General features: G+C 25.8%; 1 protein-coding gene across 1 annotated transcript in view; it reads left to right on the forward strand.

Annotated features, from left to right (window-relative positions):
• Window positions 1–15,570, forward strand: part of LOC122526144 (adenylate cyclase type 2) — a 32,424-nt gene extending 16,854 nt beyond the window's left edge. The window contains exons 3-19 of the mRNA XM_043649355.1: window positions 899–1,231; window positions 4,408–4,602; window positions 5,399–5,505; window positions 7,104–7,215; window positions 9,798–9,925; window positions 10,091–10,249; window positions 10,758–10,890; window positions 11,698–11,768; window positions 11,927–12,032; window positions 12,139–12,197; window positions 12,495–12,665; window positions 12,759–12,993; window positions 13,265–13,428; window positions 13,521–13,758; window positions 14,064–14,318; window positions 14,417–14,534; window positions 14,736–15,570. Of these exons, the coding sequence (XP_043505290.1) occupies window positions 899–1,231; window positions 4,408–4,602; window positions 5,399–5,505; window positions 7,104–7,215; window positions 9,798–9,925; window positions 10,091–10,249; window positions 10,758–10,890; window positions 11,698–11,768; window positions 11,927–12,032; window positions 12,139–12,197; window positions 12,495–12,665; window positions 12,759–12,993; window positions 13,265–13,428; window positions 13,521–13,758; window positions 14,064–14,318; window positions 14,417–14,534; window positions 14,736–15,001 (2,850 nt within the window). The 3' untranslated portion in view covers window positions 15,002–15,570. The remainder of the gene's footprint in view (window positions 1–898; window positions 1,232–4,407; window positions 4,603–5,398; window positions 5,506–7,103; window positions 7,216–9,797; window positions 9,926–10,090; window positions 10,250–10,757; window positions 10,891–11,697; window positions 11,769–11,926; window positions 12,033–12,138; window positions 12,198–12,494; window positions 12,666–12,758; window positions 12,994–13,264; window positions 13,429–13,520; window positions 13,759–14,063; window positions 14,319–14,416; window positions 14,535–14,735) is intronic.
• Window positions 15,571–15,735: the final 165 nt, after the last annotated feature.

The raw sequence follows: 15,735 nt of genomic DNA on the forward strand, positions 1-15,735 counted from the left end.
TATTATACACCTTGTACGTTTAATACGAATCGTTAATTGATTTACAATTAATTTTAACACGATATCAGTTAAAATATAGGATTAATAATATTCAATGTAATGCGAGAAAAGGAGACACACGATTGAAAGCTTCATTCGACGTGTATTATTCTATTTCACAAAACAATACTGAATGAAATGAAATACAAAATGATGGAAAAAGAAAGAAAGAAAGAAAGAGAAAGAAAAAAAGACAAAATTAATTCCCCCATCGAATATAATATCATTTTATAATTCCAATTTATTTCCAGTACATTTTATACTTCCATTTCTTGACAATTTTTAATTAATTCATAAGAAAGAGAGTGCGAAATATATGAGAGAAAAGAAAAGTAAGTAATTCAAAAATACTGTGTTCCAATTTAACAGGATTCAGAGCAGAAAAATTATACGTCGCGTAAAAAGATATTGAAGCAAAAAAAGAAGAAAAAATGAAAAAAAAAAGAAACAAAAATAGATAAAATATGTTAGACATAAAAATGAATGAGCGAAATTTTAAAAATATTCGAGAAAGAAGGGGTAGAAATAAAATTCAATAAAAACAAAACAAAACAAAAGAAAAATTAATCGATCTTGACAATATTTACTCGATAATTTATTCGCTATATGAATTTTAAATACGAAAAAAGGAAAAAAAACAAACCCGATATTACTTTTTGCGAAGACCAACTGAATTAAAATAATCGAAGCAATTAAAAAGAAGAAGAAGAAAAAAAAGGGAAAAGAGAAAAAAAAACAAATTAAAATACTCTTATATTATTGTTATAATATATGATACATTTTTTTTTATTTTTTTTATTAGGAATACTTTAATTGAATGAAATAATAATTGAAATATTGTATTTGAAAATGTTTATAGGATTTCTCTAACATAGTAGTACCGGTAACAACGTTATCAGTGATGTTAGTATCATCGTTTACTCTATTGGTGATCTCACAATTACCTTCTACGTTAACATCAGCAAGAACTAGATTTCTCGTGGGACAACTATCATCTGTTACACTTGGATTTGGTATCTTGATACTTGGCGGTGCTATTCCAATGTTTGCTTGTATCCTTTCGATTACGGCAGCCCTACCAAGGATTAAAAGAAGGCTCAGACCTACAATTGGACCTTTCATCCTTGCTATCATGCACGTTGGACAAAGATTTATCTTTGAGAAAGAATTGATCGATCATAAAATCAGTCAAGTAAGTTTTATACATATATATATTTTTTTAATAAAATTTTATGATGTCATTATTATATAATTTTATATAATAATATAATATTTAAAAATATATATATAATCCATTATAAACAATTAAAATATATATAGATATATATCTCTATATTATATATATATCTATTATTATATATTATTATATAATATACTATTAATTATTCTATATATTATATTATTATTATATAATTATATATTATTATATATGTATATATATTTATTTTTTTTAATTTATTTTAATTATATATTATATTTATTTATTTATATTATATTATATTTTTTTTAATATAATATCTATTATATTATTATATTATATTATATTATATATATATTATATTTATTATCGTTACTACTCGGTTAATTTTTTAAGAGCAAAATCAATATTATCGATGATATCTAATTTATCCTTTCCTTTTATTTATAATTTTTCATATTTTTCTTTCTATCTCACTAATTCATATTAATTTTATTGGACATAAGTAACTAATTCTTTATCTGGTTAATCAATTTTCTCTCTCCTCTCTCTCTCTCTCTCTCTCTCTCTCTCTCTCTCTTTTCTATTATTTTTTCATTGCATTTGACACATCTCCTCTCTTTCCACTTTTATATACATATTTCCCATCAAGAAAATTATTTTTCTACATAACGTCAAAAATTGTTCTTTTTATATTTTCATTTTTAAACCTATAGAATAATCCTCGATATCTACTTGTGTGACACCATCATGTGCAGAAAGAAAGAAAGAAAAACAGAAATAAATGTTAAGATAAATCGATATTTCGTTTATCCTATTACGAATGTGTGTGTGTGTGTATGCATGTGAGTATATATATATACACATATATATATATAACAAAATGATTCGTTGTGTATTTTTCCAAGAGAAGAGAAAAACACTTTTCATATTATACTTGAAGATTTTTCTCGATAGTTATTTCTTTTAAAATGAGGTAACTATACTCGACTAGGTCAATAAAATCCAACAAGGTCATACTTGGATATCGACAAAGATTGTAAATCGATAAACGTTTCAATATAGAAATTCTAGTTGTTTTATCTCAAAGAAACCTTTGCAATTCAAATCTCTACAATATTCGAGATAATCAATCAATTTGAGATGTATAAAATAACGTTTACAACAAAATTTGATCCATCTAACACACATATGACAGTTTATTTTCTATTGAATATACAAAAATTCAATCTAAACTGTTATATATGATTTTGATTTGAATAAATAATAAACAGTTTGTGAAATAAGATCAGAAAGTTATTAAAAGAAACATCTTTGTACTTTGTGTGGTTGCAAAGATTAACATTCGTCGGATATTTATACATCATGGTTATAATCCAGATAGGAAGAGAGAGAGTACGTAAACCTAATTATGTAAACATTATTTCAACCGAATATCTGTACCAACAGTTATGATGATGATGATGATGATGATGATGATGATGATGATGATGATTATGCTGATAGTAGTAGTGGTAATGGTAATAGTATTAATGATAATGAAAATGTTGAATAGTAAGAATATAAATAATGTATAGAACTAACAGATGAGTTTATCTGATAATTTGATGCAATACTCGTAACCTGGAAAATTGATACGTAAATGTAATTACTATAACATTTCTATATACCTATTTGATGATACTAATATGAAACTCTATATTTAGTTCACATACACCCACATAAAATCATACCAGCAAAAGTTAACATTATCAAAATTATCTCTTTTGATAGATATAATAAATGTTATTCTTTTAATTAAGTATCTTTAAATTGTTTTGTTGCTATGATATTGATCAATTGAATCAATTATTATTTGATAGATAAAATGCTTTTGTTTGATGTATTTATAATCACATTTTGTTTTCCAACTATTAGTTTGGATCATATATACCACCAGTTATGATGATGATGATGATGATGATTATGATAGTAGTCGTGGTAATGGTAATAGTAGTAATGATAATGAACATGTTGAAGTAAGGATAGAAATAATGTAGAACTAACAGATGAGTTTATCTGATCTTTGATTGCCAATACTCGTAACCTGGTAAAAAAATACGTAAATGTAATTACTATAAACATTTCTATATACCTATTTGATGATACTAATATGAAACTCTCTATTTAGTTCACATCCCTACCCACATTAAATCATACCAGCAAAGTTAACATATCAATTCTCTCTATTTGATCGGTATATAATATGATTCTTTATATTAGTATTTAAATTGTTTTTGTTGTGCTAGATATTGATCAATTGAATATCATTATATTTGATCGATCAAATGATTTTTGTTTGATGTATTTATTAATCACATTTTATTTTCCAAATATTAGTTTGGAATATCTATACAAACAGTTATGATGATGATGATTATGATAGTAGTAATGGTAATGGTAATAGTAGTAATGATAATGAAAATGTTGAATAGTAAGGATAGAAATAATGTATAGAACTAACAGATGAGTTGAACTGATAACTTAATGCACTCCTCATAACCTGGTAAAATGATACGTAAATGTAATTACTATAACATTTCTATATACCTATTTGATGATACTAATATGAAACTCTATATTTAGTTCACATACACCCACATAATATCATACCAGCAAAAGTTAACATTATCAATTATCTCTATCTTGATAGATATAATAAATGTTATTCTTTTAATTAAGTATCTTTAAATTGTTTTTGTTGCTATGATATTGATCAATTGAATATAATTATTATTCGATAGATAAAATGATTTTTGTTTGATGTATTTATTAATCACATTTTGTTTTCCAAATATTAGTTTGGAATGTATAGTGTTAAGATAAAAATTGAGAGATAATTTAAAGTATATACGTTATATATTATATTATAATTATCTAGAGTTTTCATTTTATACTTTTATCGAATAATTAAATTAGATTACTTTTTCACACACACACACACACTCACACAGGTGTTATTTCATTTGTTTTCATTTGTAAACGTTTTCTAATCAATCATATTTGAAAAAAACATGAAATGTTAATTCCAATTAAAATTTAATCATCGTGTCACATCGTATAAAATGTCTAAAATATAATATATATTTATTAATAATAAATCATAAATGACTTTTTCTCTGTTCGAGCAGATAATAAGCGAAGGTATATTGATGCTTACTGCAATCCTGGCAGGATTATACTACAGGGTTCTAACAGCAACAGCACATAAAAGGACCTTCGCTGGAACCAGAACGGTGATCGAATCTCGGATAAAATTAGAATGTGAAAGAGAACAGCAGGAACAATTATTGCTAAGCGTTATTCCGGCCTACATAGCAGCTGAGGTAAAATAACAAATGATTCTTACGAATATTCTCCAAATAGCTAAAAGAAAATGAAATCATACCAAAAGGTTTACTTACGTTTTAGTCTTCAACATTGTATATATAAACAATTATTAGAAAGAATTTATTTTTATATACCTGATTATTATTATTCATTGATATATTTTGATCGTTTTCAATCAAATTAATTACTTTTATTATTTTTTTATATATATATATATTTTTATATTAGTTAAATGAAACAAAATAAATTAATTAAATTATATTATATATAATATTATATTATATATATTATATAATTAATTAATATATAATATTATATTATATATTATATTTTTATATAATTATATAAATTAATATTAATCAAACATTGTAATCGAGTATGGTGTTTTAAGCATGGTTCCCAATGCACCTATTTATCTAAAAAGGGAAACCCTTTTATCCCTTTTTAGTCGCCTCTTACAACAAACAGGGATTACTGAGGGAGTATTCTTACCCACCCCCTCCCTGACACAGGGATTATTTTTCTTTATTTTTAAAGAAAAAATTATACGTTTGATTTATCGAAGAAATATTTAAACAATTCTTTTCTTATTTCTTGTTATAGTTAAAAAAGGAATTAAAAAAAAAGAAATAAAGTATTTAAACTTTTATTCGATAAACAATTTAAATTGATCTTTTTATGTGAACATAAAGGAGGGGTAAAAAGATAAGAATAAAAATAAAAAATAAAAGAAAAGAAAAGAAAAGAAAGATGTAATAGTTTTATCGAAAGACCATACGATATTGTTTACAGGTTAAAAGGAGTATAATGTTGAAAATGGCGAACGCTTGTCAGGAAGCTAACAAACACAAACAGACCAGGTTTCACGAGATGTACGTGCAACGACATAACAACGTCAGGTCAGTCACGATCTAAATTGAATCTATCAGTTTGAAAGCATAGAAAAACGTCAGAAAAATTGTCTACGTGATTTTCATACACAGCTAGATCCAATTATTTCTTATTCGTTATTTCAAAAATCCATTTATTTTTTCGAGAATACTTTTACAAATCATTTTATCGACTCATTGTCAATTAGAGTCAAAGAAATATTAGGTTTTCAAAAATGGATTCCATATTTGCGAACGGCCATTTTCTTTTTTCCACCAATCAAATGTTTTTTATTAATAATTAAATATTAAATTAGAATATAATATAAAATAGATAAGAAAATAATATTAATCAGAAAATAATATAAATGTTTTGTGTATAAAGTTTTCAATAATCGTTCAAATTTAAACACACACACACACGATATAAAATAGAAAAATAATATTCATTTAAAAAAATCTTTGAGGAAAAATAAATATAATACGTGAAAATTATTAACCTATTCGATAAAATGTTATATATAGAAGACATGAAAATCGAAATCTTAGAATCAAAGTAAAGCTTATTAAAAAAAAAAGAAGAACGATAAGATAAATGTTGTAAAGATACAATGCATCTTCTCCTCGTATTTGTTATTTAGATCCGTAGGAGATTAGATCAGGGTATTAGAGTGTTACGATGCATGCGAATTATGCTCATCAAAATGTGGCTTAATTAACAACGTTTATGTATGTGTGTGTGTGTATGTGTGTGTATATATATATATATATATCAGTTAACTACTAGGTTAATCAAAACAATCTAACGGGTTTAGTTAAACAATAGAATCATTATTTACAAGGATCAAAAATAACGTTCTTTGTTTTTAACAAAAATTTCATTTCCCGCGAGATAAATTTTTTTCCATATTTTTAACCATTGTTAATATGACAATTAATAATATTTTTTACAAATTCCTAATTGTTAATACTTACGGATATTCCTTTAAATATTTTATTTTTCTTGTTTTTGATTTTTAAGATATTACAAAAAGGAAAAAAGAAAAATAAAGAGATATATAAAATATAAAAGAAAAGTCGTTAAAATCTTATTAAAATATTTTCCAGATTAAACGTCATGGAAATGAGATTGAGCTTATTTTTTTTCTCACTCCTCTCTCTCTCTCTCCCTTTTTAAAAAGTTGTCCTCGTCGTCGTCGTTGTTGTCGTCGTGTTAAAAATTACGAATCGATGAAAACGATAAAAATCAGGTATTTTCACTGAAGCGAATTAATATTATTATTGGGAGAGAGGGAGGAAAATGGGGTGGGAGGAGGGTTATAGAATCCCATAGGTAATTCTAGTTTTCTCAAGGGTTTTCAACGGAGGTGGAAGAGGAGAAGGAGGTGGAGGAGGAGAGTAAGTCTTGTTCGACCTTCCGGAAAATTGGATTGCAAACTACCGTTTCGTTTCGATAGAATATCAAATAAATAAAAGGAAAAATATTTTAGTTTTTTTCTTTCTTTTTTGATTTTTCGTATTCAATCGCAATAAACATGTCACATAATTGTTAACAATTTTTTATTATTATTATTATTATTATTATTATTATTATTATTATTATTATTATTTCTTTTTTCTTCTTTCAGCATTCTTTACGCAGACATAGTCAACTTCACCCCACTTTCGGAACAACTTTCGGCATCCGATTTGGTCAAAACTTTGAACGAACTATTCGGCAGATTTGATCAAATTGCACAGGTAAATAATATATTATTACCTTTGGGAATGATACGATGCAACGATTGGATTCAATATTTATCATATTATATGCGATTGAATTTTCGCTATCACTCTTTACATCGATTTTTTTTTTCCCTTTTTTTTTTTCGTTACAAATCTAATAAAATATTTGTATACATTCGTTTTATAATTGAACGCTAAAACCAACTCCCGACACTTCGTGCATATCTATTTCCTTCTACCGTGTGAGCGGTGAAAAAAATATATATAAAATATTAAATAAATATATATAAAAAAATATACACATCAAATAAATAAAAATATATATATATATATAATATATAAAAAATATAATAATATAAAATATTAAATTAAATATAAATAAAATATAATATAATATAATAATATATATGTAATATAAAATATAATAATATAAAATATTAAATTAAATATAAATAATATATATATATATAAAATATTAAATTAAATATAAATAAAATATAATATAATATAATAATAATATATATATATATTTAATGAATAAATATAAAGTAGATCGTAGAAATTAATGAATAACTATGTAACAAATAATGTGTGTTAGGTGAAATCAAACGTCTAGTAAGCCCTTCAATAACCTATCTCTTATCACAGTAATAGTAATCATCAATAACGTTACAGGAGAACTTTATGGTGTGTAATTTCAAGCATGTGTTATCGAAAAGATCAAAAGAGAGCAAAAGGGATAAAAAGGGAGGAATAGGTTAGGGGAGGATCCGAGGGAAGAGAGGTTGAAACAAATGGAAGAAACCAGATAATTCTGTAAAATTTGAACTGACGAACGTTATATCTATTTCTGTAGTCGTGCTTGCTTTCCTTTTCTTTCTTTTTTTTTTTCTTTTCTTTCTTTCTTTCCCGATCTAGTTTTCATACTTTCCGTATTTTTACTTTTAAAACGATTCGCTTTGAAAAGAAAAGAAGCAAAAGAAGAGTGCAGAAAAATATTGAAGTATCGTTTTCTTTTACACAATTCGAAAACTTTTTTTATACATGGGTTTTCTTTTTTTTGTCCTCTATACACTTTATATATTTCGTATTTGTATAATTAATTATACAGGGTGTCCCCCGCATAACTCTTTTTCGAATTTTTTTTTTTTTATTGCAATGTATAGTCAATCAAAAACAAATCAACTTTTGTTTAAAGTATTTTTTTTGTCAGGTTATCGCAAATACTGTGAAAAATCGTGATTAAAGTTATACGGGACACCCTGTATATTTATTCATTTATTCGCAAATAAAGAAATAAAAAAAAAAGTAATAAAATAAAATAATAAAAAATAAATAAAAAAATTGTATGCGTATAAGCAATAAAAATAAAAGTAATAATTACGGGGAGAGGGGTAGGAGTGAGGATAATTAATCAAATTTAAAACGAAATACTCGCCGTAGGATTTCTTTTCCCCTTTTTTTTCTAATTTTCTGATATACGTAAAGTAACGGATCAGTCGTTTAATTAAAGATTGGCATCCATCGGATAAAAGTATTTTCCTACGATCCTTGATACTACTATTTACTATTACTACTATCAACCATGCTTTTCCACCATTTTGGTTCATCGACTTTCACGATAGATAAAATTCGACGATCACGTTTATGGTTTAGATAAGAATTCAGGCATAGTAAATTTGTTAAAGTACATATACCTTTAGGATTATCTGTAGGAATGGCAATTTTTTTTCCTTCTACAACAAAAAAAAAAAAGAAAAAAAAAAAGGAGAAAAAAAGATCAGAAAATTTATATTTATTACAATATATGATTGCAAACTCACTCATTGGTCAGATAAAGTCTACAACTATTCGATACATTTTTTTAATTTATTATTATTATTATTTTTATTATATTATTAATTTATTATATTATTTTTTTTTTTTCCTATAACTAACCATTGTAAATTTAATTCCATAATATCAATTTACAAAGTAGTTTTTCGTATAAAATTATCTACTCGTTTGTACCACCAGTTATAGAATACCTTCTTGTATATATATATATATATAAGTGTATATGTGATGCGTAGGTGTAAATAGATGTTATAACACGTGACATACCCTGTTTCGGTTATTAGGTATCCGTTCGTGCTTGAATGATATATGTATTTAAATATAGATATATTTATAGATACACATTTATACGTCTATATATATTTAACTTCAATGAAAGGGAAGAGAAACAAAAAATTAATTGCACAATATCCAATTGAATTCATTTAATCTATCCTTCTATTTTCAAATTCTATTTTAAATAATTCATTTTTGTTTCTTTTGTTTGTATCTAAATATTTATTTATAATATCATTTGATTATTTAAATTATTGAAATTTCAAAGTATTCCTTTTAAATGTTTCTTTTTTTGTTATCTTCTTTCTGTTATGTTATAAACTTCAGAGTATATTTCTTATTTATAACTTTTTAAACAAATTGTACTTTATTTTTTACAATCAAACAGGTGGGAGAGGTCACACACACACACACACATTATGTGAATTTATATTATATTTATTGATAAATATTATATTTACTTATCAAATGATAATATGTTTCAGGACAATCAATGCATGAGAATCAAGATATTAGGTGATTGTTATTATTGTGTATCGGGATTACCAGTTTCCCGGCCTAATCATGCATATAATTGCGTCAATATGGGCCTGCAAATGATAGACGCAATTAGGTAAAACCCTTTAGTCATTTAAAGATATATTTTCAAATAATCTATGAAAGACAAAAAAAGAAAATAAATGAAGAATTATTTAAATATTTTTTTTTAATTAAGCTACCTCTATGTAAACATTTTTTAAATAAATTATCTTACATTCTTTTTATTTTTGTTCTATAGATTTGTACGAGAAGCAACTGGATTCAACGTAGATATGAGAATAGGAATTCACACTGGAAATGTTCTCTGCGGTGTCCTTGGACTTCGCAAATGGCAATTCGATGTTTGGAGTGACGACGTTACTCTTGCTAATCACATGGAAAGTGGTGGTCTTCCTGGGTAAGATTAGAAAGAATAAAAGAAAAAAGAAAGAATGAGATAGTACAAACAAAAAAAAGAAAGACAAGTAAGTTAATGAATGAATGAATGAATGAATGAGTGAGTGAATGAATTAATGAATGAATGAATGAGTGAGTGAGTGAGTGAATGAATTAATGAATGAGTGAATGGGTGAGTGAGTGGGTGAGTGAGTGAATGAATGAATGAATGAATGAATGAATGATGAATGAATGATGATGAATGAATGAATGATGAATGAATTAATGAATGATGAATGAATTAATGAATGAGTGAATAAAAAGGGAAAAAAAAGGAAGAAGAATGCAAGAAATAAAGAATGTTTTAATATAATGGGTAAAATCAAGTAATTAAAATAATAAAATATATGAAAAACATGTTTTCACAGAAGGAAAGATATATATATAAAATAGAAAAAGATAGAATATTAATAAAAGAAAATCAAAAATCTAAATAAGTACGTTCAATTGTACTTAAATCTTTGTCCAAGGAGGGTCCACATAACAAAAGCCACCCTTCTTCAGCTTGGTGATCGTTTCGAGGTCGAACCAGGGGATGGTGGATCGCGTGAGAATTATCTGGCCCAGCACAAAGTAGAAACTTTTCTTATAATCCCGCCCAAGGTATGATTTATACAAAAAAAAACCATCGATGTGTTTCCTCTTCGGTTCTTGTTTTTGTTTTTTTTTCTGTTTTATTTTCTTCTCCTTTATTTGTGTAAATTTCAAAAACCAGTCTTCATATATAATTTATCGCTGATTTGAAAATTATTTCATATAAAAAGAAAAAAACAATAAATTTGTATATTTGTATGTGTGCGTTTGTTTGTGTCTGTACGTATACGTGTGTGTGTTTTTTTTTCCTCGTAATATCTTCTTATATATGCCAATTTTAATATTTTTTTATTTATGTTATTATAAAAATTGTATTATATATACAGGGTGAGACATTTCAATCGAAATACCTATATCATATTATAATAACTAACTATATTATCATAAATATAATAATAGATTTAGAAATAATCACTATAATTTCTTTATATATATATATATAATTTAAAAACTTTATACAGAGTGTCTCGTAATATCTAAAACCTAATTCAACAGTGGACAACATTATTATGAATTATTGAAACCCAAAAGTGGCTATAACTTAGGATACATTTTTAATACAAAAACTCTACATTATTCTTGTGTTCCTTGTCTATTTCTGAAATTGGTTTCATGTATTACGAAACACCTTGTACAATAAATATCGTATAGCCATGAAAAGAGGAAAATTTGGGAATTAGATCCAAAAATTGTTGTTAACACAAAAATCAGACTCTGTATATATAATACATACAATACGAGCGTATAAACTTTCGATTTTAGAATATATAAAACTCTTCTCATGACGAGATTACTATCGGTCATTCAATTATGCAGAAAAACAACGAAGAAAACGGACTAGAAAATGGTGGCAATAGTATACGAGGACCTGGACCTATTCCCACGAGGTAAGACACATTATGGTGTGTTTTTTTCTATTTCTTTTGTTTCTTTCTTTCTTTCTCTCTTTCGTTCGTTCTTTTTCTTTTTTTTTTTACTCTCCTCATTTTTATTCACAAAAATTCATCGATGGAGGTAAATATTTCTTTTACTTTTTTATTTATAGATCCAGACCTAGCAGTAAAATGACTAAATACGTTGAATGCTGGGGTGCCGATAAACCTTTCGCAAATATCGCTGAAACAACTTTGGCCAAAAATATCGGATTGACGGTGAATGAAATAAAATATATTTTACGTTTCTTAAAATTCCTAACGTTTCCATTAATTGTCTATCTATATTCATTTTTCCTTGTTTATTTGTTTCTTTTCTTTACAGAGTATCGCTATGATCGAATCTAATCTTATAGCAAACAATACCAATTTTTTCGATATCAAGTGAGTCCTCCTCCGTGTATTATTCATAAATCAATATGCTTATTCGTATTGAATAATTTATCTTTGTTTAATTGAAAAATATATTTAATAGATATATAAGATTATTATCATATTAATTATTTATATATATATATATATATATATTTGATTATATTTATAACTTTATATATAATAACATATATAATTATATATATTATAAAAGATTATTATTATATCAATAAAAATGAGAATTTTATTATATATAAAAATACCACCAGCCTGTATGCAAATTTTGTATACTTCTATTCTGATAAACAGGCAATGGTGCGGCGGTAGCGAGGATATATTACCTTTCACCTATTGGTTCAAAGACAAACATCAAGAACTTCAATACAGAGAACAAAAAGATGAACAATATCCTTGGTATCTTATCGCATCCAGCATCTTCTACACATCTATGTTCTCTATTCAAATAGTTTACATGCGAAGGTGTGAAATTAAATGGAAATTATTTAATTGTTAATTATTATATTTAATATAATAAAATATTTAATCGAATGACTTTATTTTTTTTTTATTCAGGAGTATCACCGTTTATGGATGTTTCTCAGCTGGTTTGGTATCTTTATTAATAATTGCTGGAATTTCTTGGTTCGCCGGTAGAATAAGATGTGAGAGTGAATTAGATGCACCAGGGCAAGTTGCATTTTGTCGTGGAATGAGAATGACTGTTTATTTCATCACTGCATCTTTAGCAACCGCTTCATCTGTTATGAGTTTAATCGATATTGATAATAACTCTTATCAAAACGCACCGGTAAGTTTAAATGTTACTTTTGAAATAAATTAATTTTCATTCAAATATTTGTATATGAAATTTGTTGTTTCTTTATTATTTGAAAATGTTCTCCTAGTTGTAATTGATTAATTGTATTATAATCATTTTATTAAAATAATCTCTCTAATATTATAATCTAAATTTATTAAATATATTTAATATATTTATATATATAAGAACTATAAAATTATTTCATATTTAAATTCTTATAATCATATATATACCAATTTGTTCATATTTATTTGTCTAGTTATATGTATATTCGGCAACAATTGCATTAGTCGTCAGTTGGACTCATTTAAGAGTAGGCTTCCTGCTAAAACTCACAGTGATGATAATCTCAATCTTCATGATATTACTAATTTTATCTCAAGCTTCAATTATAGAGCTTTATTATGCAAAACACGAAATCGAGTAAGTAAATAATTCTATTAAATAAGATTATAATAAATAAAAATTCTCCTTTTTTATTGGATTCTTTAATTTATAAACATTTACGATTATAGATTTAAAGGCCTAAATTACTTGCTGAAAATAGGATACTTATTATTATTGGTGGCATTAGTACTTCATGTATTAGACAGACAAGTTGAGTACACATCGAGAACAGATTTTCTTTGGAAAAGTAAACTCAAAGTCGAACAAGATGACGTTGAAACTATGAGAGGAATTAATAAGATTCTTTTGGAGAATATACTACCTGCACACGTGGCTGATCATTTTCTAGCTACTAGAACAACACAGGTTGAAATTAATTTAATGGATATCTAGAAGGATTTATGTCACATTTCATAAATTTATTAACGTAAAATCGAATATAAACATCTCTTATGTTTGCAATTAAATATTACTATCTCATTATTGAATTATTATTTATTTTATAAAATGAAAATATGACATATATTACACTACTTGCTTATTAAATTTTCATATTAATTTGATATAATGCAATATACACCCTTCTTTTAAGATACCCATTCATTTAATTGTCTTAATTTTCTTCTATGTACTTTATTTAAATAAAAAATCTTCTTTAATTTGATTTATAGGAACTTTATCACGAAAGATACAGCAGTATAGCAGTAATGTTTGCATCTATACCTAATTATAAAGAATTTTACGACGAGACTGATATAAATAAACAAGGTCTAGAATGTCTAAGACTTTTAAATGAAATCATTTGCGATTTCGATATGCTTTTATTGAAACCTAAATATTCTGGTATTGAAAAGATCAAAACTATTGGAAGTACTTACATGTTGGCATCCGGATTGAGTCCTGGGAAAGAAAGTACTGAAGCTAAGGTATACAAATAATTGCTGTTTTACTTTAACAATGAAGAAATAAACAATAAAATTATATTGAATTATATTTGCTTCTTTGTTTTTTTTTTTCTACACAGGATCCGTTGCAACAACAAGATCACAACGTGATAGTTCTTGTCGAATTTGCCATTGCACTGATGACGATTCTTGATCAGATTAATAGAGAATCTTTTCAGAGGTTTAAATTGAGAATAGGTAAGTTAATGAATATTATATATTATACAAGGTGTCCTAGGATTTACCACCGTGGTAGAATATATTTTTAAATATTAGATATTATAATTATCTAACGGATTATTTTCGATATGAAGAAGAAAAAAAATTAAAGTCCATTAATTAAAAATGATTGAAAAAAAAGTATAATTAAAATTTTTATTTTTCTATCCTTTAATCAAGGTCTCAATCATGGCCCCGTGATAGCAGGTGTGGTAGGAGCGCAGAAACCCCAATACGACATTTGGGGAAATACTGTAAACGTGGCATCAAGAATGGATAGTTGCGGAGAGATGGGAAAACTTCAAGTTACCGAGGACACAGCTAAGATATTAATTGCAGCAGGATATGAATTAGTTTGTCGTGGGCCTACCTTTGTTAAAGGCAAAGGAACATTGACAACATATTTCGTCAAAACACCGTTCGATAATAAAGAGGATAATTACTGAGTACCTGATTTCTATAATTTCAATTATGTGACATCAACGAGAGAAATGAGATAAAATAAAATAAAGAAAAATTTACGATCTCGTTGATTACTGTTTAAATTGAAGAAAAAATAATAATTCTATACATTTTATTCTCTAACTGGACAGTGTTTTAATCGTTAAAAAAGAATGAAAAAGAAAAAAGAAAAAAAAAAAGAAAAATAGATAATGCTTGATCTATGTTTCCTTCGTACTCTCGAATTCATCATCCGTGTAAATAAGAATAATGTTAATAATAATAATAATCGTTATATATGATTGTGTTCTTAAAAGAACTGAAAAGTAATATTACAAATACTCGAATAAGTAAACGCGATGATCTCATGCGTGTATTTAAGAATTCAAGGTGTATTCTTGACACGTTATAAGAAAGAAAAAAAGGCGAAGTCATTGTTTTGTCTTAATGTTTAAAAATCAACGTTGAGAGAAACTTGACACGTGACAATCATTCCACCAAAGTCACTGTCACTGTACTATACCATCTCTGATTCTCTATCTCTCTCAAATAAATTATTGTACTAATTATTGAATCATTCGCAAATTTTGTGTCTTTCTCTCGATAAACGTATTTAATATACGCATAATTTTATTTATTTATTTATAAATATATATATAAAATATGGTTTGATCACTCAAGAATTTTTGACTCACCCTGTATATATAATACTTTTTTAAGATTTAAGTTCAAGATAAGA

The sequence above is a fragment of the Polistes fuscatus genome, unplaced genomic scaffold (genome assembly GCF_010416935.1).
Source record: "Polistes fuscatus isolate 324 unplaced genomic scaffold, CU_Pfus_HIC Scaffold10, whole genome shotgun sequence".
In the NCBI taxonomy this organism is placed as follows: domain Eukaryota; kingdom Metazoa; phylum Arthropoda; class Insecta; order Hymenoptera; family Vespidae; genus Polistes; species Polistes fuscatus.